The 26,337-nt window shown below is 37.2% G+C and overlaps 1 protein-coding gene across 4 annotated transcripts in view; it reads right to left on the reverse strand.

The window, feature by feature from the left end:
- Positions 1-26,337, reverse strand: part of Sugct (succinyl-CoA:glutarate-CoA transferase) — a 713,158-nt gene that overhangs the window by 382,061 nt on the left and 304,760 nt on the right. For all 4 annotated transcript variants that reach the window (XM_051168026.1, XM_051168018.1, XM_051168042.1 and 1 more), the window contains one exon: positions 1,715-1,817. In XM_051168026.1, coding sequence (XP_051023983.1) covers positions 1,715-1,817 — 103 coding nt within the window. The remainder of the gene's footprint in view (positions 1-1,714; positions 1,818-26,337) is intronic.

Raw genomic sequence — 26,337 nt, forward strand, 5'->3', positions numbered from 1 at the left:
AAGAGGAAGGCAGTCAATCTCTCAGATGGAAAAAACAAGAGCACAACTCTTTTTTGCTTCTAGGGTTCAATTATCAAAAGCAATCAGAGTATAATTAAATATTTGTGGTGATAGAATTAGAACAATTAGAAACTACTTTTGGTGGGTAAGATGGCAACTTGTGACATCTCTGAAGATGATATGATAAGTTGATATCTGACAAATAATATCATTCTTCCTCATTGATAAATAGCCTAATGAATAAAAAATGCCATAGACAACCAAAAATACTTTTGTATTCTGAAACAGTCAATTTGCAATGAAAATTATTAAATTAACTAAATTTCACTTGTCATAATTAAAATGGACTACAAGGGACAATTAGTTATGAGTATACAAATGAGAATATGTTCACTCATAAAACCATCACTTGAGTAACTGTATGGCAGTGGGTAGGAGTTTTAAAAAACAAAGCCTGTAATTAGACAATATTGCAATGTTAATGTTGCAGAAAGTTACTTTGCTTTGGATATTTCCTTCTGATAAAAAAATACATGGAACAACAAAAATATTGATGAATAAACTCTTAAAAAATATCTCTGTGGAAATATGCCTTTAGTTTACATAAAGTGGAGACCTACACATTTCACAACTGCACCTTACGGTGATAGACATAAAGTGAGCAAGCCAGCCTCCACGAGTCAGCAGGCACAAGACCCTGATATTTGGGGTCCATTCCTGACTTCTCACACAACACGCACCATGCAGACCCCTAATATCAAGCCCATACTCTTCATTATTTTAGTTGGCAGGAAAACTAAACACAAAAGAATTCATGAATTTATTTTCTTTTCTCCAGTAAGTACTGTAATTTATGAACTAAATGCATTCACATTTCCTTTTAAGTGAACATGTATGTAAAATAAGGGCACTGGGACTAAAGATATTCATTTTTCAACAAAATTATTCTCCTTTAAGATGGTATGTGTTATTTCTGATAATTCATTTAAACCTTAAAAACTTCCCTATGTACATAAACAACTAAAGAAAAATATTCTGTAATTTTGCAAATGTTAGACACTGACAAGATACATGAGTCATAATAAAATCTCCACAGAAAAAGAGTTCCCTTATATTTTGAAGTTATTACATGAACCTGAGATATAGTAAGTTGTTTATACTTGTTATAATAATTGAAGTACTGAAATGCAAAAATTGAGGCACATAAATTTAGAAACTATTATAGAAGAAATTTTCCATGTTATCTGGCTCCTTGCTCAGCATTCATCCTACCCATGTTATCCCATGCCTTGTAAATAGCACGATTAAGCAAACACATAAAAGCCTGAACGCTACAGAACTAAGCATGACTTGCTTTGCACATTTAAGACAGTAATATGATCACAGTGGATAGTAACTGTGAGATTTATCATATTTATTTCTATAAACAGTGATCTCCAAGTCCTGACCCCTGGCTATATTTCTATTTTTCATAAAAAAAAAATAAATGCTCCTGACTTTGGTAATTTTATGTAGCTTAAATATGCTGAATCTAGCAGACTTGTAAGTATTACTGTAGACAGTTGGTTCTAAATTGTAATATTTTCAGAACCACATGTAATTTTAATCAAATAGTAAAATATTGTATCATGTGACTTAGGCTTAAAGACAGTGGTTATTGTTTATTTATATAAGCCAATATTTTTTTTTAAAAGCAACCAGAAAAAGTACAAACCTGGGCTTCTGAAAACACATCCTTCATGCTGTTGATTGGACCATATGGGATCCCACTTCCTTCAAAGAGACAAAGCCACTTGGCAGTCACTTCTTCTGCAAACCTATGTGTAGAAAAGCAGGCTGTTTTATAATCTAAAGAAGGTGGAACATGCTCTTATCTTACATGGACATTCTTCAAAATAACTAATAGTGACAAAAACATGGCTCTTCAGCATGGTTCACTCTGAGAGTCTAGAGACAGTCCCACTGTGGTAGGCTAGTAGAGTCCTTCCTCCTAGTTCTAGCCCAAACATTCTCTGACAGGAGACATCCTTTCTCTGGAAAGGAGACATTTTGGTGTCATTCATTGAAATATAAGTGCTTTTGAGTGGATTACACATATAAGCATCAGATTGCAATGTGAGCATGAAACCGTGGCATAAAGCACACTTTAGGTTTCAGATACAGTATACCAGGTTAGGGCACTAGATAATCCATCAAAACTGAAGAAAAAACTGTTTTAAAAGTAAATTACTGATGAAGTGGATAGACTTAATAGCCTCAGTCACTGGCCTTAACTAATTGTTAATCTGCACTGTGGGGTAAGAATTGGAAAAGCAGACATGTAAAGACATCTGCATATGTATTCAATACATAGCTCCTACGTACAAACCATCATTTCTTACTGTTAAGTGCAATGACTTTCCTTTTCTCTTGAATTTGTAATGGTTACAGTTATTTCCTATCTGTGGGTCCACACACCTATAGTACCAGCACTTGGGGAATGAGAACAGAAGGTTATGTTAGGCTGCATAACAAGTCTGAGACCAGCCTAGGCTATGTCGAATATACAAATTTCATCACCATAATTTTACCTCTCTATATCTAGTTTGAAATAAGATAAATCACTTTGGAGTATTGAAAATCTTTTTTTTTTTTTTTTTTTCATGACAGTGGCAACATTTAGTTTAAAACTATTGCCTCGGGGCTGGAGAGAGAGCTCTTGGGTTAAGAGTGTTTACTGATCTTGCAGAGGACCCACATTAGACAATTCACAGCCTTCTGTAACTCTAGCTGCAGAAGATCCCACACTGCCTTACAGCCTCCTGCACTCGTGTACACACACACACACACACACACACTTTTTATTTCTCCAAAATATAATACATATAATGTATGTCATATAATACATATAATATATATACTTTTAATTATATATGGTTGAAAGTAAAATAAAAATTATATTGCCTCCACTACTGAATATAGCCACTGAGGAGACTATCAACACATCAACTGACAAATAAAATGTGATATATCCATATAAAACTCATATATGTCTACATATATTTTTATAAAACTTACATTTATGTATACATATATTAGTGTTATTCCATTATAAAAAGTATATCATGGTTATTTGCATAAAAATCACTGCTAATGGAGGCTATCATAGTAAGCAAAGAAGCTACATTTAGATAAAATGTCTCTTTTCTCTCTCTCTCTCACACACAGACACACACACACACACACACACACTATAAAGAAAAGGAATGTTAATAGTATGAAATAGAAGATATGAAGGCACATATGATCAAAGTACACAGGAATGGAAACACATGTGGTGGTCTGAATAGGTATGGGCCCCACAAACACATGTGCTTGAACGCTTAGTCCATAGGGATTGGCACTGTTAGGTGTAGCCTTGTTGGAGTAGGTGTGACCCTGTTGGAGGAAAGTTTGTCACTGTGAAGGCAGGCTTTGAGGTCATATGTGTTCAGGCTATGCCTAGTGTGGCACACAGTCTCCTTCTGCTGCCTGTGGATCCAGATGTAGAACTCTCAGCTCTGTCTCCAGAACATGTCTACCTGCATGATGCTGGGCTTCCTTCCCTGGTTATAATGAACTAAACTTCTAAAACTATAAGCTGGACTCAATTAAATATTTTCCTATATAAGACTTGTAATTGTCAAGGGGTCTCTTTACAGCAATAAAACCCTAAGACAATATCATAAAAATTTATTAATATATGTTCACTATATATAGTGATAATTTTTTATTATTTATTATATTTTATTTATTTATAATTTATAAATTATCATAATTTATTCATCTTATATCCCGACTATTATCCCCTCGCTTATATCTTCCCATTCCCACCCTCTCCCTCTTCTGCCCTATTCCCCTGCCCTAGACCTGTGACAGAAGGGGACCTCCCCTGCCACCATATGAGCACAGCCTATCAGGTCTCTTCCTGATAGCCTACTTACCCTTTCTCTTTGTGCCTGCCAGGCCCCCTGACCAAGGAGAAGTGATCAAATCAGGGACACCAGAGTTCACGTCAGAGGCAGTCTCTGCTCCTCCACAACTGTGGAGAATGTGCTGTCCATAGTCTAGATCTGAACAGAGGGTCTAGGTTCACTGCATGCACTGTCTTTGTTTGGTGCAACCATTTGTGCAGACCTCCCTGGGTCCAGATCCGCCAGCTTTGATGGTGTCCTCTGGGGCTCCCGAGCTCTCTAGGTCCTTCCATTTCCCCACTCTTCCGTACCACTCTCAGTGCTCCACCCAGAGTCCAGCAGCGTCCCTGAGGGACTTTTCTGGACAGAAGTCTAAGTCAGCTCCTCTCCAGAGAAGCCGGTTTTACCTGTGCACAGGACATTTCCCCTGCTGACTTTGGGCCTCATTTTAGTCCAGTGTTTCCTCATTATGCCCTATTCCTCCATGTTGCAGTGGTAATATACAATATGTTGGAAGCATGTGGTTTGCCTTTTAACTTTACAGGGTTGTTGGGTTTTCTTGTTTTTGTTTGTTTGTTTGTTTAATGTCTCTGTGATGACTGAGAAGCATCAGATCAGCATGAAAAGGCAGCTCCTTGCAGTAGTTTTATTTATTTATTTTTTATTTTTACTTATACGTATACATTTATATTACTACACATTTATACAAAAACTACCTACCGCAAGAAGGACCATGAAGCAACTAGGAATTATATAAATGTTATGTTTTGACATCATCGAAAATCAAGTGTCCATATGTGTGTGGATTTATTTCTGGGTCTTCCATTTGATTCCATTGGTCAACCAGCCTATTGCTGTGCCAGTACCATGCTGTTTTAATTACTGTTGCTCTATAGTACAGCTTAAGATCAGGTATGGTGATTCCTCTGGAGGATCTTTTATTTTAGAGGATTGCCTTGGCTATTTTTTTTTTCATATGAAGTTGAGAACTGATCTTTCAGTGTCTTTAAAAAAATTGTGTAGGTATTTTGATAGGGATTGCATTGAATCTGTAAAATTTTTTTTGGTAAGATGGCCATTTTAACTATGTTACTTCTCCCAGTCCACGAACAAGGGGGATCTTTCTATCTTCTCATGTCATCTTCAATATCTTTCTTCAGAGATTTGAAGTTTTTTTCAAACAAGTCTTTCACTTGCTTGATTAGAGTTATTCCTAGATATTTTATATTACTTGTGGCTATTGTGAAGGGTGTAGTTCCTCTAATTTCTTCCTCTGCATGATTTTCATTACTATACAGGAAGGCTACTGACTTTTTAAAGTTAATTTCGTATCCAGTCATTTTGCTGTAGGTGTTTATCAGCTGTAGGAGTTCACTGGTGGAATTTTGGGGATCACTTATGTACACTATCATATCATCTGCAAATAGGGATAATTTGACTTCCTCCTTTCCCATTTGGATCCCCTTGATCTCCTTTTGTTGTCTTATTGCTCTGGCTAGAACTTCAAGAACTATATTGAAGAGATATGGAGAAAGTGGGCAGCCTTGTCTGGTCCCCAATTTTAGAGGAATTTCCTTGAGTATCTCTTCATTTAATTTAATGTTGGCTAGTGGCTTGTGGTATATAGCCTTTATTATGTTGAGGAATGTGCCTTGTATCCCTGATCTCTCCAAAACTTTGAACATGGATGGGTATTGGATTTTGTCAAAATTTTTTCTGTGTCTAAGGAGATGATCATGTGGTTTTTTTTCTTTCAGTTTGTTAATATGGTGGATCACACTGATGGATTTCCATATATTAAGCCACCCTTGCATGCCTAGAATGATGCCTACCTGGTCATGGTGAATGATATCTTTGATATGTTCTTGTATTTGGTTTGGGAGTATTTGAGTATTTTTGCATCAATATTCATAAGAGAAATTGGTCTGAAATTCTCTTTCTTTGTTGGTTCTTTGTGAGGTTTAGGTATCATCATGACTGTTGCCTCGAAGAAAGAATTTGGTTAAGTTCCATCCATTTCTATCTTTTGGAGCAGTTTGAAGAGTATTGGTATTAGCTCTTCTTTGATGGTCTGTGTCTGGTAGAATTCTGTGCTGAAACCATCTGGCCCTCGGCTTTTTTTTTTTTTTTTTTTTTTTTTTTTTTTTTAGACTATTAATGACTGCTTTTATTTCTGTAGGGGAAATAGGATTATTTAGTTTGTTTATCTGCTCTTGATTCAATTTTGGCAAGTGGAATCAATCAAGAAAATTGTCCATTTTCCTTAGATTTTCAAATGTTGTGGCATATCTGTCTTTTAAGTAGGATCTTATGATTCTTTGTATTTCTTCAGTGTCTCTTGTTATGCCTCCCTTTTCATTTCTGATTTTGCTAATTTGGATAATATCACTCTAACTTTTAGTTAGTTTGGCTAACAGTTTGTCTATCTTGATGATTTTCTCAAAGAACCAGCTCCTGGCTTTGTTGATTCTTTGAATTGTTCCCTTTCTTTCTAATTTATTGCTTTTAACCATGTGTTTGATTATTTCTTAAGCTTCTCTTTATCTCTCCTTTAGTCAGACTTAGTATGTGAATTAAAACCTAGTTTGTTGTTTCTTCACTGTCTTATATTTGGCCATGTGCATTCAGTTACCCTGCACTTCCTCAAGTCCTGAGCTTAATTCCCCTACTCAAAGAGACTCAGAGCCTGCTTAGAGTGATGCAGAAGTGGAGGGTTCACTCCCACAGTGCAGGGTGTGTATTCTGACCAAGAATACACAGGTACCCACATTCATCCCCATCCCTGATTGATTCTCAAATTTCTGTGTGACAGTTCAGGGAATAAGCCTTTGCCCAGCCAGCTTCACCAGAGCTCAGAGGATAGAGGAGCTTGCTTGGATAGCTTCCCTCAGACACCACTAGGGGGCACAATCCAACATGTCACCATGCCTTGCTGGGTAGAGTCTCTCAGAGGACATCTATGTTGGGCTAATATCCACTAATAACTGAGTATTTACCATGCGTGTCTTTCTGGGTCAAGGTTACCTCACTCAAGATGATCTTTTTTTAGCTCCATCCATTTGCTTACAAATTTCAAGATTTCATTGTTTTTAATAACTGAGTAGTATTCCATTGTATAAATGTACCACAGTTTCTTTACCCATTCTTTGTGGAGGGCCATCTAGGTTGTTTTCAGATTCTGGCTATCACAAAAAAAGCTGCTATGAACATAGTTGAACAAGTGTCCTTCTTGTATAATGGAGCATCTTCAGGGTATATGCCCAGGAGTGGTATGGCTGAGTCAAGAGGATCCGCATAGGAAAGGAGGAAGCCAAAGAATTGCTATTAGCAGATGATATGATAGTATACATGAGTGATCCCAGACATTCTACCAAGGAATTCCTACAGCTGATAAGCACCTTCAGCAAAGTGGCCAGACACAAGATTAATTTTAAAAAATCAGTAGCCCTCCGGTATACAAATGACAAATGGGCTGAAAAATAAATTAGAGAAACAGCACACTTCACAATAGCCACAAATAATATAAAGTGTCTTGGTGTAACTCTAACCAAGCAAGTGAAGGACTTGTATGAAAAAAAAGTCAAATCTCTGAAAAAAGAAATTGAAGAAGATAATCAGAAGATGGAAAGATCTCCCACTCTTGTGGATTGAAAAGATCAACATAGTAAAAATGGCCATCTTACTTCAAAAGAAATCTACAGATTCAATACAATCCCTATCAAAATTCCTACATAATTCTTTACAGACCTTGAAAGATCAATTCTCAACTTCATGGAAAAGAAAAACCCAGAATAGCTAAAAGCAATCCTGTACAATAAAAGATCTTCTGGAGCAATCTCCATCCCTGATCTCAGGGTGTACTATAGAGCAACAGTAATAAAAACGGCATGGTACTTGCATAGAAATAAAATTTATTTGTAAAAGAAGAAAAACCACACTGTCTTCAATCTTTCTCCTTTCAATACATCAGTAAAATTAAATGAAATGTATTTAAATATCTTCTCCCTCAGGCCCACAACCTGCTTTCACAGGAAAGGCACACTTTCCTGATGTCCTCAAAACTAATAATATAGTTGGCAAGCAACCCCAGGGCCTTTGCTTTCAAGCCAAGGATGTAGAGAAAGAAGAATGGAATGTAAAGAAACTAAGAAAGAAAAAGTAACCTGTTGAACACATATAAATATTCTACATCAAAGCAGGAATTCTATCCTATATCCAAAGGCCTTGTGTTAGCTACCTTTCTCCCACTACTTAGCCCCTAGCAGAACAGCTCAGTGCATGCTGCTGAGCTTCAGTCTCAGAGGGTTGCTGAGACACGAAGGCCAGCATCTTAGTGCTGCATTTGTGTTTGTGCATGTGGTAGCAGAAGAAATTCTCTGCTTCTATTATTTCCAGTCCTCATAACATTATGATGAATATTTTAGTTCTCACAGTTGAGGAAACAACGGGGTAGAGAGCTCAGCTGGACCAGGGTATTGATAGCAAGTCTCAATGCTCTCAACTGGTGGGCCCTAAATGTTTTTCCTTTGTTTGTTTGTTTGCATTTGTTTTTCATTTCTTTGTTTGACATCAATGTTTAGGATGAAATTTAATGATAACCCAAAACTCTAGCATAGGGTTCCACGCTTAAGCCATCAGCAATGGAACTACTGTATGCCCTCAAGATTGCAAAGGAAAATGGAGGCATCCTATGTTGAACAAATTGCCTGGATCCTGCTAGTCTTGCCTTCTTTCCAGCTGGCTGATAATCAAGCCTGGATTGTGGAATGTCAGATCTCTTCAGCAACAAACCTGAACGGATCCATTCACTTCCAATTTGCAGTTTTCATGGGAGCTTTACTGTGGTTCAAATTCAAGCTGGCAATCTAGGCCAGGGATCGCCTCACAGCACAGCACTGCCATATCTGGAAGATAATGACAACCACTGGTCCCCAAGATCCACTAACATCACCCAGATCTGTGTTCCCAAGTCAGCTGTTCGCCCTCTCTGCATTCCAAACTGTCCATGTTATAGGGCATGTATAACAGCTGTAAATTACTTACAGTAGGACATGATAAGTAAGCAACAAATGGCATTTATTTGGGAACAATACACTTACCATAAAAATAAGTATAACAAAACCTCCCATAATGGACAGATCATCACTGGAATGTTAGTGATTTCTACAGTATCCCAATCTATTACTAATTATCTATCAGGTATTTTATGGTCACAAAAGTTTGAATTTCCAGGATGTCTAAAATACATTTTTATCTTTATTTTTTGTTGTTGTTATCATTTGTTTGTGCCTTCCTCTATAAAACATCTCTGTACTGAGGCCTCTAGGGATTTAGTGATGACTGGATTCAGGAATCCCACTTGGTCCTCATTATGTCTGGAGCTCTACCACAGGGAAAGATGATGCAGAGAGCCAGAGCAGGAAACAATAAATCAGGCTTTTACCAGGCCAACAACTAGGATACTTAGAAACAATTTAAAGAGGTACCAACAAACACCACTTGTGCAGAAACTGAAGAGGTTAAAGGTTCTCTTTCATCTCATCTTAAGGGTTGAGTGTAAGGCCAAAGCCTTAGCTCTTAAAGACAATGAGAGTGTGCATGCTGACCTTGTGTTGTCATAGTTGGATGAAGCCTGCAGGCCTCTAACCAGAACCTTCTAAGTGATGCTAGTGTGTGGAGCCCATGTTAAATCCATAGCTAGATGAGGCCTGTGCACCTCTGCCCTCAGCCTGCTGGCTTCAGAATTTTTAACAACAGTGTGAAGCCAAAGAAATGTTGCCTCTGCACTTACTGCCTGACAGAATTTTTAGGGTACTCAAAGAAAGCTTTCCATTTTTTCAGAGTTTTCCTAATAAAGTGCAAAGTCCTCTATTAGAAAAGCCATCTAAGTGCATCAACCCTGCTGTACCTGGAAAACTGTTTCCTGGAAACAGCTATATACCATCTTGCCTCTTTGGCTCTGTCTTCTCTTCTACATAGATCCCTGAGACTAAAGGGAAGAGACTTGACAAAGACAAACTGATTTTTCCAAAAGTCTCTCATTCTCTGCACAGTATCCAATTGTGAGCTGTTGGGGCTTGGTCTGGTACTATGTATTCTAATGCTAATTACTGGTCCCCAAAATCTGGTTACACCCCAGACAAGCACATTCTCATGTATACCAAGTAATGCTGAGTAACTTCTACTACTCAGCTATCCCTAATTGGTTAATACAGTTGCTGAAAGCCTGGGCTGGGCAGAAAAGAGGTAGGTGGGGCTTAGGTTCCTGGGCTTGGGGTCTGAGAGGGACCATGAGGCTGAGAGAGAAGGGAAAGAAAGAGAAGATGTAACAGGATTAGAGTCAGTCTCCATGCGGCAGTATGGACCATGATCATATGGCCATGAGGACAGACTGATGGAAAAGAAACAGCCCAGACAAAAATGATTAAAGCAAGTAACATGAGATATGTAACTAGGAAATAGCAAAATAGCTTAGAGAGTTGATATCTTCCCAGCTCTTGTGCTTTAAAGGTTATAAAATAAATTACAGTCTCTCTGTGTCAGTTATTTGGGAACTAGGCAGGGTAGAAAAGCCTTCAAGAGTCATATATATATATATATATATATATATATATATATATATATATATACACACACACACACACACACACACACACACACACACACATTACAACAGTAGATCTCTGCACTGAATATGATGCAAGAGGAAACTTCTCTGATGAGAGTTGTGTGATACACTGATCCATAGATATAAGAATATGTCATTAGGAATCAGATACTTGCATAAGATATACATGGATCTAAGCCAGACAAAAATTCCGGTACAAAGGAGAATTGATGGACACAAATTCCCACCCCTAGCCAATAAATTATTTGCAATTGATATGTGCTGGAAGAAGGAAAAATCAGTTTTCTTCAATGGAGTGAGTAGTTAGCCAATACAAATCTTATCTCACTCCTGTCCGCATTTTGTTTTGTTTTAGTTTTAGTTTGGATTTGTTATTGCTGTTGTTTTTGTTGTTGTTTGAGAGAGAGAAAGGACATGACATTTTGTGAATAGGAGAGAGATTTATATCTGGGAAGGGGAAATATGATCAAAGAATACTGTATGAAAATGTATTCAGAAGAAAAAAATGAGTACAGTCCATGACAAATATAAAGTTAAGGCCCTCTGTTTTTATTTTAATTTATTGGTGATGGCAGTGGTGGTGGTGGGAGAAGAAGGAGGAGGTCTGAGGAGTCCAAATTTTGTCAAATTCATTCTTCCATTTTGCCTTTATGTGAGCAGCAGGGTTCACACTTGGGCCATCAGGCTTGTGCTACAAGAATAGAGTTTAAGTTAAGCCTGCAGGACAGGTGCTTTATGTGCTGATCCACCTCACCAGCACTATGTAGCTCTTTTTTTTTTTAAAGTATAGGACAGAAAACATTTTATCAATATGTACTAAGTTGTCTGACAATATATTAGAAAAAGGTCAATGAACAAGATGCTGTGAAAAGTTAATAAATGTCAAAAATAAAGTTACATAGGAAAGGCATTCTTCCTCCAGTTCTCCCCCATTCTGGTCTCCTTCACCCTACTACCACCTGCCTTAGCAGCTGCCCTCTCAGCCTGTATCCTTTCCTTTGGCAGACCCTAGCCTACTTCCTAGCAAGGACTCTGTAGAAACTATGAGTGGCCCAGACCCAGGTAGGTTAACGTATGTTCTCTCTTCTTCCTCCATTACAGTTCTGCTACTCTTCTAAACAGCACCATGTAAGTCAGACAATACTCTCATACTTCCCCCGTCTTTTGAGACACGCAGTACCCCAGCTCTGCTTCCTACCAAAATCCTTATAGCCACTGTATGAGGCAGGGCTAGCTGTGCTCTCATCCTTCTCCTCCTCCAATCCAGTTGTCCATACCACACACAACTCCTAGTCCTTGCCTGAGCCCCACATCCTGCACCTACCTCTGATCAAGTAAATTCCCTGAACCATTGCTTACCTGTCCTCTCCTCCAATGTCCAGACATGGCAGAAGTTGCACATTGTATGCACCATCTCTGTCTGATAAGTGTTGCTGCACTTTTTTTAAGGATCCAGGCTTGGCTCTCATCCTATATGCTGTAACCAGTCGTGCTTGATCATCCCTCCTGACTTAGCCTACCCCTACCACATTAAACATCCAGGTCTAGCTTTGAGGGATCAACCAATGCTGAGCTGTGGCCCAGTATGTTTGATGAGCCCTAGCTTACATGTACTCTGTGAGTGTACAGACCCACCTCATGTTACACATCTGTGTGAGGTTAAAAACTTATTATTCTCTGGAACAATGTCTGCCTTAGAGTCCCCCAAACTCAGGCCTTGTTGATACAGCCTGAATGCTGTCCTATCCCAAGAAAGTCTAGAAACTCATACAAGACACACTACCAAAAAAGAAGTCCATCAGTCTATAGCAATGCTCTCCAATGAGAATAATCTAGATCAATCCTAGGACACAGAGAAATTATAAGAAAAACATAAATTTCATCAAACAATTCCAGGAATTTAAAGATGAAGCAAAGACACAGTTGAATATATTTAAAAGATGAACTTAAAGAAAAGAAGTGCTAGGAAGACAAAAGCATAGGGCTAAATAAATTCATACAGACAACATAGAAACTTAAAATTGAATTCAATGCAGAGAATACTTAACAGAACTCATGCTAAAATGAAGATAAAAAATGAAAAACTCAATTTCCCAATTTAAAAACTTAGGTGTTAGGAAGACTTACCAGTAGAATGAATCAAGCAGAAGATAAAATGGCAGGATTCAGAGATAAAGTAGGCATTTTTATACCACAAAAAACCCACAATGATTATAAAAAAATTAAAAAGAAACACAGAAAAGGAATGTTTGGCAACTATGGGACATCATAAAGAGACCAATCTTCACATTATAGGCACAGACAAAGGAGAAGGATCAAGTCAGTGGCATGAATCACTTTGCCAGAAAGCTCATAGAAAACTTCTCCATACTAAGAAAAGGTACTCACATAGACGCAAGAAGCACACAGAACTCCAAACTAGAAAAAACCAAACCCATGGCATATCAAAGTTAAAACAGTAAATATGCAGGAAAAAAAGGAAGGGTATTGAAAGCTACAAGCAACATACAAGGGAAAATCCATCAGAATAAAAGATTTCTCACTGCACATGTTAAAGCTTGGAAAGCCTGAAGCAATGTTCTTATGGTTCTAAAAGTACACAAGCACCAACCTAGATTAGTGTACCCAGCAAAACTATTTCCCATAGGTGACAGAGAAAGAAAAACTGTGCATGATACAAACAGGCTAAAAGAAATATGTCTATCCAAACAAGCCCCACAGAAGTAATATTTCAGATTGAAGAGAAGAATATGCATGGGCATGAGACTATAGGAAGAAAACAAGAGCTAACTACAATTACTAAAATACAAACTACAACCAGGAACACAACAGCAAATAGAAATGAAAAACAAAGCTATTGTTATCTGCATACATTTTCAATAATAATTTTAAATATTAGTGTCCTCAATGGTCAAAAACACATAGGCTAGACTAGTAAGTTAAGAAACAAAACCTACTTTTTTGTTGTCTACAAGAAATCCAGCTTTAAATATGCACAACCTTAACATGAAAAGATGGGAGGAAAGTACTTCAAGCAAATAAGAACTTAGAACAAACATGTTATCCCAATATTAAAAAGTAGACTCCAAACCAAAACTAATCAAAATAGATAAAGAACATTTCACTCTAATCAAAAGAATGATTACTACTCAAAAGATATTACAATCTTAAACACATACATACCAATCTTACGGTATTAATTTCTATAAGGAAAACTACTTGAGTTAAAGACACAAAATAACATCAAACACATTAATAGTAAGTGATTTCAGTACTGCATTTTCTCCAATAGGTCATCTGGAAAAAACTGAACAGAGCCATCAGGATTAAATTATATCACATATTAAACAGACCAGATATCTATCTACAGTATATTCTACCCAAATCTTTTTTTTTTTTAAAGAATGTACATTCTACTCAGCAGTCCATGGAAGCTTTTCTGAAATAGACTACATCGTAGAACACACACACAAAAAATCTTAACAAATGTAATAAAACTTAAAATCAAGAGCAAACAAAGCTCTACTAAGTACACAAACTCATGAAGATTAAACAAGTTAATACTTAATGGCAAATGGATGTGAGAAGAAATCAAGACAGAAATTTAAAAAAAAAAAAACCTGAAACTAAATGAAAATGAAAACACAACACAACAGAACATCCAGACACATTAAAAGCATTCCTATGAAGGAAATTTATAGCTTTAAGTGCCTACATTAAAAAAATCAGAACGAGCACAAATAAATGACTTAATGATGTAACTCAAGAATTTGGAAAAACAAAAATAAAACAAATGCAAATCTAGTAGATGGCAAGAAATAATAAAAGTCAGATCAAAAACTTAATGAAATAGAAACTAAGAAGATGATACTAAGAATTAAAGAATTGAATGAGCCCATTGTTTGAGAAAATAAACAAGAGCCATAGACCCTTAGCCCATTTACTGAAACGAAGAAAGAGATGGCCCAGTTTAATAAATTCAAAAAGGAGAAGGGAAGCATTACAACACACACACACACACACACACAAACACACACACACACACACACACACACACACAAACACACACACACACACACACACATGCCTGCATTCCATGATGTTGACAACCTTAAGGACATGGCCAGGTTCCTAGATTCATCTAAATCATCCAAGGTAAACCAGAGGGCAATCAACAACCTAAACAGACCAATAAAAACAGGGAGATGAACAGTAATAAAAAGCTTTCCAAAGATAGCCCATGACCAGAAGGCTTCAAACCATAATACTACCAGACTTTCAAAGTACTATAGCCAATACATTCAGAAAGAGAAAGAGAGACAGAGACAGAGACAGAGGCAGAGAGACAGAGATAGAGACAGAGACACAGAAAGAGTTCAAAACAACTTGTATAAAAACAGTATTACATTAATCCAGAAAAACGTAATGACAGCAGAAAAAGAAAACAAAAGACCAAATCCTTCATGAACATATATAAAATATATTCACTAAAAACCTGAAAAAAATACAGACATATTTTAAAAAGATAATCAACTATGATCAAGTTGTCTCTATTCCTGAGATGTAAGGATAGGTCACCATATATGACAATCAATATAATAAATCCTATAGTTGAAGGTAAAGATAAAAATCACTTGATCATCTCAATAGATACAAAAATGACCTTTGACAAAACCCAGCATGTCTTCATGATAAAAGTCCTAGAGACATGAAAACTGAAGGGTAAATACTCAACATAATAAAAAGCCATATATGAGACACCCACAGACAACATCATCCTAAATCCATTTGGAACCACAGAAGACCTGGGCAAAAGAAAATAAAATGCTAAGGTGTTACTACCTCAGATTTCAAAATACATTTGAGAAACACAGTGGTAAGAACAGTGTGATACTGTAAAAAAAAGAAAAAAGAAAGAAAGAAAGAAAACAAAAACAAAAAACAGAAATTGTATACCAGCAGAATAAAACAGAAGACCCAAACATGTGAACATGTAACTACTCCCATCTGATATTTGACAACTATGTCAACAAAACCGTCACTGTAGAAAAGATAGCATAATCAACAAATGGTGTTGGAAAACAGTATGTACACATGTAGAAAAACAGTATTAATAGCAAACAATTTGCATGAAAATTAACTCCACATGTACTAAAAACAATGTGAAATCTAGTATCCTGGAACAGATAGGAAACAGAGGCAAGTACCCTATAGGATATAGGTGTAGGAAATGGCCTTCTGAATAAGCCTTGACATACTAAAGCTAGGAAATGGAAATAACCCTATCATCCTTCAACCAATGAATGGATAATGAAAGTGCACATATAACAATGGAATACTATTCAGCTGTATAGAAGAAATAAAATTATGAAAATTTCAAGTAAAGTAAAGCAAAACTACATGTTCTCTCTTATCAGTGGTTCTTAGCTACAAATTTTCAGATGTGAGAACATAACCTGGACAAATCACAGGAGCCAGGACATCTAAGTATGACCATAGGATGGGGAGTACTAAAGAGGGCAATACCAGGATAGAGGTGATATGAAGGTGTAAGTGAGAAAATGGTGGGCTTTAACTGGAGAGGGGGGGAGGGAAGTCAACACAAAAAGAAATGAGGGGAAGAATAAATAACAGTAAATATGTTTGAGAAGATGTAAAGAATCATAAATTTATATTTACCTAAAATAAACTATAATACATATAAGTGTATGTATATACAAATGTTTACAGTTTCAATGAAGTTATGCCACACGGAGTAACAATATTCCCCTTAACAGCCACAGAGTAACAAAAACTGTAGTATCACTCCACCTTTTGAATTGCTGCCAATAGAGTTCAAAGGGCTCCCAAGATGATTTAGAGTATTGTTGCTGCCCCTAGATTGCCTCCTGGAGTTGAAGGATAGCCCCTATTGTTAAAGACAACATGTGCTTCAGACATAGCATCTAAAGATAGAACTGACCAAAAATTCTCCTTGGAACGTATCTTTCATGATATCAGAAGTTGCTATGCAAAGTTCAAAATGAAGACATGTAATTAATAGTTGTACCAAGTTCTGATGCCTATTAACCACAACAGTGCACAGCATGGCAAAATATCCCTAACGGTGTAATGGTGACACACATATATTGATGATAATCAATATCTATTCAATTAAACTTAAGACCCATTTAATAAGTGTCTCTCTATTAATGCTATAGTATTTATGTAACACTTCTGTCTCTCCATTGATGCTATAGCATTTATATTACATATACATATGTATATATGTTACAATATTTTGACTATATCTATACATCTCTATTAACATTATATCACATCTGTGCATCTCTGTATTCATACTATATTTTTATTACGCCTATGCATGTCTTTTCATCCTATATTATTTATATAATATCTGCTTATCTCTCTATGCATAGTAGAGTGTTTGTATTATGCCTGTTTACCTCTCTATCCATGCTAAAGTTTTATATTACATTTGTACATCTCTCTAATCATACAGTAGTATTTATCTTATATTTGTGTATATCTTCATTTTACTATATTTATAATAAATACGTATTTTTCACTGAACTCCTAAGGAAGAACATAAGTAACATGTTTGTGTTCATGCATTTTATACTATGGCTTCTCTTCTTATATATGATGTTAATTTGTCTATCTAGCTATGTCATAAATTGATATGTGCCTATTTTTTATCCAGTGAATACACTCTTATTTACTACTGTAGTGGTTTGGTTTGATGTTGTGGTTTAAACATGATGTACTCACAGCCTGTGGTATCTGATACTTGGCCTCAGACACTGGGCATGAAGCTAAATGATTTGGCATTTGCCCTGCTGACTTTGGGCCTTGTTTTAGTCCACTGCTTCCTCATTTTGCCCTATTCCTCCATGTTGCAGCGGTAATATACAATATGTTGGAAGCACGTAGTTTGCCTTTTAACTTTAGAGGGTTGTTGGGTTTTCTTGTTTTTGTTTGTTTGTTTGTTTGTTTAATGTCTCTGTGATGACTGAGAAGCATCAGATCAGCATGAAAAGGCAGCTCTCTGCAGTAGTTTTATTTATTTATTTATTTATTTATTTATTTATTTATTTATTTATTTTTACTTATACGTATACATTTATATTACTACACATTTATACAAAAACTACCTACCACAAGAAGGACCACGAAGCAACTAGGAATTATATAAATGTTATGCCTATTTGTACTTGGAAGCCTTGAAGAAAACATCTCTCCTCTTTTGGTGAGTCCACAATTCTGAATGTAAATCAGAATCTATCATATCATAGCTATGAACATAAAAACATCTATCTAGATCTAAAAACAACATAATCCCTAAACAAGCCGGGCGTGGTGGCGCATGCCTTTAATCCCAGCACTCGGGAGGCAGAGGCAGGCGGATCACTGTAAACTCGAGGCCAGCCTGGTCTACAAAGTGAGTCCAGGACAGCCAAGGTTACACAGAGAAACCCTGTTTCGAAAAACCAAAAAACAAACAAACAAAAAAACCAACCAAACAAACAAACAAATAATCCCTAAGCAACTAAGCACAATTGTAAAACTAAACTTTCTGGTCTTCAATTCCATTGAAGATTTGAGAAGGAACAAAACTAATCACCTGAGTGTAGGTTAGCAGCTTCCCAAGTGAGAAGATGACAGAGACAGTTGTCTGAACAGTCACCCAAAACTCTGTAATGTTGGAGCTTCGTCTTCAGCCTTCTGTCCCACCATACCTGGCAGACACATTTGTGAGGCAGGAACTACTGAGGACTTGCCTACCCTGTAGTGGCAGAGTTTTACTGCTTGGAGTCTCAAAACAGTTCGGTCTCTGTATTTTAAACAGGGTTATGGGTATAAATGACTATGCAGAGCTTTAAAGTTAGACTAAATGTGTTTTGCATCATCAGATGGTCACAAGACTGTGGCAGCTAAGCAGTAGAATGTTGTGATTTGAATGAGATGATGCCCCAGTAGTCTCAGGTATTTGGATGCTTATTCCCTACTGGTGGCACTGTTTGGAGGCAGGGTTAGGAGATATGGTCTTATAGGAGAAAGCTTATCCCTGGGGTCAGGCTCTGAGAGTTTGAAGATTGACATACTATCCCCAGTTTTCCCTCTCAGCTTTTTGTTTGCAGTTTAAGATGTGGACTATCAGCCACCATATTTGCTATTAGGCACCAAGCTTCCCTAAATAATAGACTTTTATTTCTGTGCAACCATAAGCCACATAAATCAATCCTTCCTTCAATAAGATGTATTGGCCATAATATTTTACCACAGCAATAGAAGAATAATTGATATAGTTGGTATGTCTGTTTGTGAGACAAGGTCTCACAAGCCAGGGCTATCTATTTTTCAAACACCCTGCCTCATTCTCCTTGATGCTAGGATCACAGGTATGTACAAATGTACCTGGCTACTACCATTCATTTTTATCCTACCAATGATCCCTTCTCTCTGGTATGCCTTCATTACGCACAGTGCTTCTGTGTGTATTATCCATTTCCGTTTTAACATGTGTTTACTTCCCTACAGCACATAGAGTGAGGCAGAGCTGTTGAGTCACAGATACCATTTACTGTGTTACTTCTGGACAAACACCTCTCTAAAGGATTTCACACTCACTGGTACTTCTACCACATGCCATGTTCTTAGCTTTGATGCTACCAGAGTTAAAATTCTCTCAGTCTAGTAGAGGTAAGTAATACCTTATGGCTACGTAAGCTGCATTTCCTATAAACAGAGAAATCAACATTGTGTTCTAATGGCCACAAGGTGTTAGAAGTTGTTTTGTTTCTTTTTCTTTGTATATTTTGGACTTATCAGACTTGTTGAATAGTGAAAGCAAAGATCCTTTGCCAAATATATGCTTTCTGATTTACTTCTACACTACTGCTTGGTTTTTGCTTATGTAACTTTTCACACAGAAAAAATTTAAGTTGTATGTGGTGTTGTGGTGTGAGGGGATATGGGGCTACGTGTTTCTGTGGGTATGTGTGTGGATGCATGTTATGTCTGGCGCGCGCGCGCGCGCGTGTGTGTGTGTGTACAAAGGTCAGAGGAGGATACTAGATGTGTTTCTCTCTCACTCACTATCTTAATTTCCTGAGACAGAATCTGTTACTGGATCTGAAATTCTGTTTCAAATCAGTTGTGCTGGCTAGTGATCTCCCAGGATCCACCTTTTCTCAACCCCTAATGGTATGGTTCCAGACTCATTTGGCCATGTCTGGCTTTTACATATGTGCCAGAGATTTAATCTCTGGTCCTCATGCCTGTGTGGCAATCATGTGCATCTCTCCAGCTCAAAACTTTTACTTTTAACATAGGAAAATTATTATTCTTGTGCTTGATTCTAGCATCTGTGCTGCTTTAACAAGCTTGTTATGAAACATTACATGGACATTTTGTATGTGTTTAGGATAGTGTGGAGTACTAGTTAAGTGCTGTTTTACTATTAAACTAAACTAACATTATGGGGAGAAAACTATTGGCAGGAGAGTGTCAGTTATTAGAATGGGAATTTTAGAAATAAAATTTTGATAGAGGGCTACATTGCTACAGGAAATGATCCTTAGACAAATCTGAATACGTCCAAATCAAACCAGTGAGGCTCAACAAGATCCAGGCTGAAGTCTCCAGCTCCATAACTATAAACAGGCTTGTGACACTTCTATAACCTACGGAAAAACAGCTGGAATTTGTTGGTCGGTGTTCTACCATAAACAGAATCATCAGTTTAATGTTTCCTGCAATTTCTCTAAACCTTATTTCCTCTTGGGGATTTTCTCTATATATTGCAATGAATTACAGTTGAAGTTATCTTCTTTTCCCTCACCATTCACTAGCTCTCCCCGTCATCTGCATGTTCATTTGCAGCCACACAAAAGGTGAACATATATCGAGGGAACCCAGTCAAAGCCTTCCTTCTTTGTGTCACTCAGAATTCTCCATGCAACTTTCTCTTAAAGACACTGAGGCAAGAGCTTGAGTAGCCAACGTGTCTTAAGACTCACACTAGCTGTCAGTACGACAACAATTCTGATTCACACTTATTATCATTCACAGTTGACAAACTCAGTATGGATCATCGGGCATCACTGGCCTGTCTAACAATGCTGCATCTGCTTAAGAACTCCAACAGCACTGTGACAATCTGATACCAGAAGGTTGTCCACACAGTCTTGGTTCTGTGACCTGAGAGGTTGCCTACCCATGCTCAAAAATAAGCCTGCTTAATTGACACACTCTCATGAAGAGCTGCTAATAAAGGAGTATAAAATTATTGGAGAAAAGCTATCTAATTAACAAGATATAAAAGTAACTATAGCTTTATTATATGGAAAGAATTTTGGCGATGCATATTCTTTAGCATTTTGAATAAACCTGTATTTTTTAAATTAAAAATCATTGCTAATAAAAGTATTCCTAAAATAAGAACTTTAACTTTAGCCATCCCATGCATAGGTCAAAAAAGTTACATACTATATCATTTTAATTGCCCCAAGAGTATCCACTGGACAGAATATAAGGAGGGATAAATAACATTAAAGACCTCTCAAAAATGTTACATTAAAATCTACTACTGTAGTCTTCCTACAACACACACACACACACACACACACACGCACACACAATACATTTTTCAAGTTGAAATGAAGCTACCCCATAACAGAGAAACAATGCTGCTCTTGGACACAAGACACTAACAAATAAAAAAGTCCAGTCAGTAAGGTATGGTTGGAGTTTATTTGGGGCAGGGCAGAGAGGGTGTTGGTCAGAGGTTCTATAGACACTCAAACAGTACAGACTCTCGCCAATGCTCTTGGTTGCCTTTCAGAACTTGATAGTAAGGCCCTATTGCTAAGTATACCACATATTTCAATTGCACAACATGAAGAATTTGAGCTGGTACTGAAAAAGTTTCATCCTTACTGACCTGACTAGCTTTCATAGTGATAAAGGTGCTATGCAATCTACTAGAGGAGAAAAGTACTCATTAACTATGCTCAGCTGTGAACCCAGTAAAATACAATAATAAACCGGCTGGGGAAACATCCCTATGAGTGTAATAGTGACACAAATGTCATCAGAGTAACCAGTCACTTTCTGATTGGATTTAAGTTCTGCTCCACAAGATGAAACCTGCACTTCACACCATTATCAGGCCAGGAAATTATGGCTACACAGATGTTAGGCCTCAGGGGAGGACTGACTACTAGTATTTTGTTAAATGACTTTTTATTAAACTGTTTCCTAGTGACTTATTAGTATAGCCATAGGCTAGTACATTTCTCAGGCCACATCAGAGATTCACAATAATCCAATGCAATGCACAAAAATAAATTGCATATTACTCAGGCCTAAATACAATACATACTGCACTCCCTCTTACAGGGAACATTGTAGAAGAGGTAGCATAAAAATATAAAAGCCAGAGGCAGTGAATGATTACAAGGAAACATTGTCATCTGTACATAGCCAGGCAGCTACACAGTAGTCACGACAACATCCATACGTCCTTTGCAAGCTCAAGCCAGACCCCATCTCATTATAGATAAGGGGGTTGGGCATTAAGTCCCATCCCTCTCCTTACAGCTAAAAAGAAAAAAAAAGTTCCAAAGTTGAGTGGATGGAGAAGGAGGGTTAGATCTTGGAAGAGCTGGAGAAGGAGTAAATATGACCAAAGACATTGTACAAAATTCTCAAAGAACGAATCACTTTTAAGGAATACCCATCATAAAGAACAAGCATCTGATACATAAGCAAACAGTTGTTAAATATATACAATTTATTTTCCTACAGCTTCTGAGTATAAACACAGTAAACATATTTATGACTACCTCAAATAAGATGATGAGCATCAAAGAACCTCCTTATGGAGATGGCTTCAAATGTGGCAAACCAGCCCCTGGGCAAAAAGCCCTCATTTCTATCACAGACAGAATTCTGCCTTAAAAGGGGGGAAAGCTTGGATGCGGGCAGAATCGACAGCCAAACTCTGCCAAGACAGGGTAAGCAAGCACTCAATAGTTCCTGCCTCACAAATATGTCTGTCAGATATATTGGGCCAGAAGGCTGAAGAAGATGCTCCAATGTTATAGAGAGTTTTGAGTGACTATTCAGGTAGAAAACTGTCTCTGTCATCTTTTCATTTGGAGAGCTACTAACCTGCACTCCTGGCATACTCAGATAACCAACTTTACTCCTTCTCAAGTCTCTGAGAGAATTGAAGACCAGGTAGCTTAGTTTTATAGCTAAACCTCACTCTAGAAATGAAACTATTCAACATGACCCATGAAAACATCTTTATATTAGTATATTCAATTAGTATTTCCTGAATTAGGCAAGAGACACTGTCGAAAGTTGAAATGGTGAACAAAGCAAGTGAAAATGCCAATGTTCAAGCAACTTACATAGGGTAAAAGAGAAGCAAACACATTCCATTTCTGGCATTTCCATGGGGAAATGAACCTGAAGAGCACAGCCCTTCTGTCTATTGATGTGTTATTCATAGGTAACAAATGAAGAACTCTACAAGGAGATGAAGTGTCAAATGCACTACAGTGGGTGCTCTTATAAAACCTTGGCATGACTCTTATCATTTGATTTGACTTCTCCCAATTTTGTAAATGAGAAAGAGACATCTCACCAATTCCTAATCTTTAAGTCTATTTATGTATGTTATTTTACAAAATTCCTGATCTCAGCCTTTCAAAAAGTTTATTTTTTCCTTCTAAAATGTGAAAGGTAATTTTATATTAAGTTGTGTACTTATCTTAAATGTTTACTTATGGAGTGCTTTAATGTATAAACTGTTTGGAATAGTTCTGTTTCTTTGGGTATACAGGTAATAATAAATTGACTAATCAATAATTTTTCATTTGCTTTGTCATACACTACATGCATAATGTACCAGAAAAAAAATCTTAAAATACCACAAGTAATTTTTTTTTTAATGTTTTGGTTTTGCTGCCTGAGTCCCAACCTTGTGTTTAGCAGTTGTATAATAGCTGTGCATGCACAGGTCACTTTCTTCCTGCTGCTCTAGACTCTTGTCACCTCTCTATTCACACTCACAGTCACCACCCAGTCTCAATTCACACTCACAACAACAAGGAGAAGTCCTGAGAAGTGAAAGATTCCTACAGTAACATATAAAGGTGCCCTATTAGTATTGTTAAAATTTGCATGCTCCTGGTGGCCAAGGAATGTATGGCACTATTTTACTCTTCGGGTTACCACGCAACGCTGGTTATTGTTGCTGTTTTTAGGAAAATATCTGGGTACAACTGCTTGTCACTTCCCTCCCCTGGAATCGCACATGGTACCTGATGATAGCATGATAGCTGATCCTCCAGGAGGAAGCTTTCACAGATCAGCTCCACTCCTCCATGTCCTGTGTGTAAAGTATATGGTTCCTCCAACAAGAGGAACTAACATTCTACCTTTGGTGAGCAACAAGGGAAGCAGCACTAGCCCATAATATTTGGGAAGTTTATTGGACAACCCTGACCAACAATTGAAAAGAGGCCTTCTCATAACTGGTGTTCAGTTTTGTTGGCCAAAGGCTCTTATAGGGAGCATTGTCATCCCAATGGGAAATTTACATTTAAACTATATATTTTTTGGTTATAAATCTAGTCTTTAATGGCTAAACTATCTCTCTAGCCTCCATTTAAATTGTATGTGTATATATAGCTGTACACATATTACAGGCATGTTTAGGCAGACAACAATAGTATGATTCCTATGTCTTTTTAGACATCCTACTATTATTCTCCCCTTCCTCCTCCTCCTCCTTCTGAACGTATGTGCATACCCCTCCCTAAATCACCAACATCCCTTCCGATCCCTTGGACTTTGCTGATCCCTTTCTTTTGCTCCTCACTCTCTCCTCGCAGTGCTCCCTTTTTCTTTCCAGGTTTCTTCTGCTACTACAAGTTATATGCACACTCCTGAAGATTTCAAGCTAGGACCCTCAGATGAGAGAAAGACTGTGTCTGTCTTTCAAGGTCCTGAACTTAAGGCCTGTCCAGTAAGAAGGAAATCGTGCCTGGCACTGGAAACTTAGCCAACTACCCAAGGGCTAGTGAGATCATACATCTTGAAGGCAAACCTTCAGGTGTCATATTACTAAAGTAGTACAATTTCTAACTATGATATAAAGGTTCTATTTATATATTTATTAATATATATTATTATATTACATAAATAATATAACAAATATGCTATTTGTATATTATATGTTAAAAGATAATATATATTAATATATGTATAGGAGGGGCTGGAAGGAGAAAAGGGAAGGGAGGAAATTATGTTAATTATAATTTTAAAAATTATATTAAAAATTGAAGACAAGGGTAACAAAGCTGAAGATATCATATTTCTTGGTGTCAAATATATTACAAAACTACAGAGTACAAAAATATTATGTCGATGGCATACAACAGACATAAATCAATGAACAGGAAAAAAGCCCCCCAAATTCACACCTCTACACTGAACTTGCTGGAAACAAGAATGCTATGGACATAAATGAAGAGGGGATTCTTCAATAAGTGTTTATAAGGAAACTGTGTATCCATATGCAAACTGAAAAGTGAGGTAATTCACAAGATGTATAAAAGTCAACTAACTCATAATATATTCAGAGTAAAATTTGTGCAAAGGAATTATCACATATTGTAAACAAAAATGGAGAGTTTTAATGAATAGTAGTCCGGGCATTAATAATTTGAGTATTGCTTCAAAAGCAAAAGCAACAAAATCAAAGATGGACAAATGAGATAGCACCCACAAGAGCCTCTCCAAGGCAGCAGAGCACTTCTACAGCCCTCAGAGCAGGAGAAAATGTATAGAACTGTAAACGTAAAATATCCTAAATGTGTAAGAAATACAACCACTCAATATTAATATAAATACATGGGGAAATTGAAGACATGACTAGAACACATTAGATATACAGTTATTAGGATACATGCCATGGATGTGGCATCAACCATGAAAGAAGAAAGTATTGGTCATGGCAAAAAAAGCTTCATTTATACAAAACTAGCCTGTAGCTCAAACAACATAACTATAATAAATAATATCATACCGTTAAAAATATTCACAAGTGACTATTTTCATATTCTCTCAACAAAAAGTAGAAATTATGTGAAATGTGGTGTGTCATATAATACATGTATGCATTTTGGGTCAAATATCCTTCAGTTTTTAATAATAGTCATGGTTCTATTGGTGTATACGTAGCCTTGGCTGTCCTGGACTCACTTTGTAGACCAGGCTGGGCTCAAACTCGCAGTGATCCACCTGCCTCTACCTTCCAAGTGCTGGGATTAAATGTATGTACCACCACCACCCGGCCTAGTCATGGTTCTTTAATAGACTTGTTCCCTCTGTGTTCTGGTCCCACAATGTAATGCTCAGTCATCAATGAAAAGGATGCAATGACAGCCTTAACTAAAGAATATCCAAGATGGCGGCGAGCAGCATGGACTATGTTTAGAAGCTCCAGTAAATGATTCAGGGAATTGCACACACTTGTGAATCAGGAACACCAAGGTCCCCACACCACTACAGCAGGAGTACTCCACAGTTCAAAAGGACCAAAATACAGAAAACCTGCATAACCCTGCATATGAGAGGAGTGTGGATTTTCTCAGACCAGAGGGGCAGAAGCAGCGGCTGAGGTTTGTAGCTGGCAACCCTCCAGCAGAGGTGATTGGCATGGTGACTGGTGGGAATTGCTGCCAGAGAGGGGACTCA

The sequence above is a fragment of the Acomys russatus genome, chromosome 3 (assembly GCF_903995435.1).
Source record: "Acomys russatus chromosome 3, mAcoRus1.1, whole genome shotgun sequence".
NCBI lineage: Eukaryota > Metazoa > Chordata > Mammalia > Rodentia > Muridae > Acomys > Acomys russatus.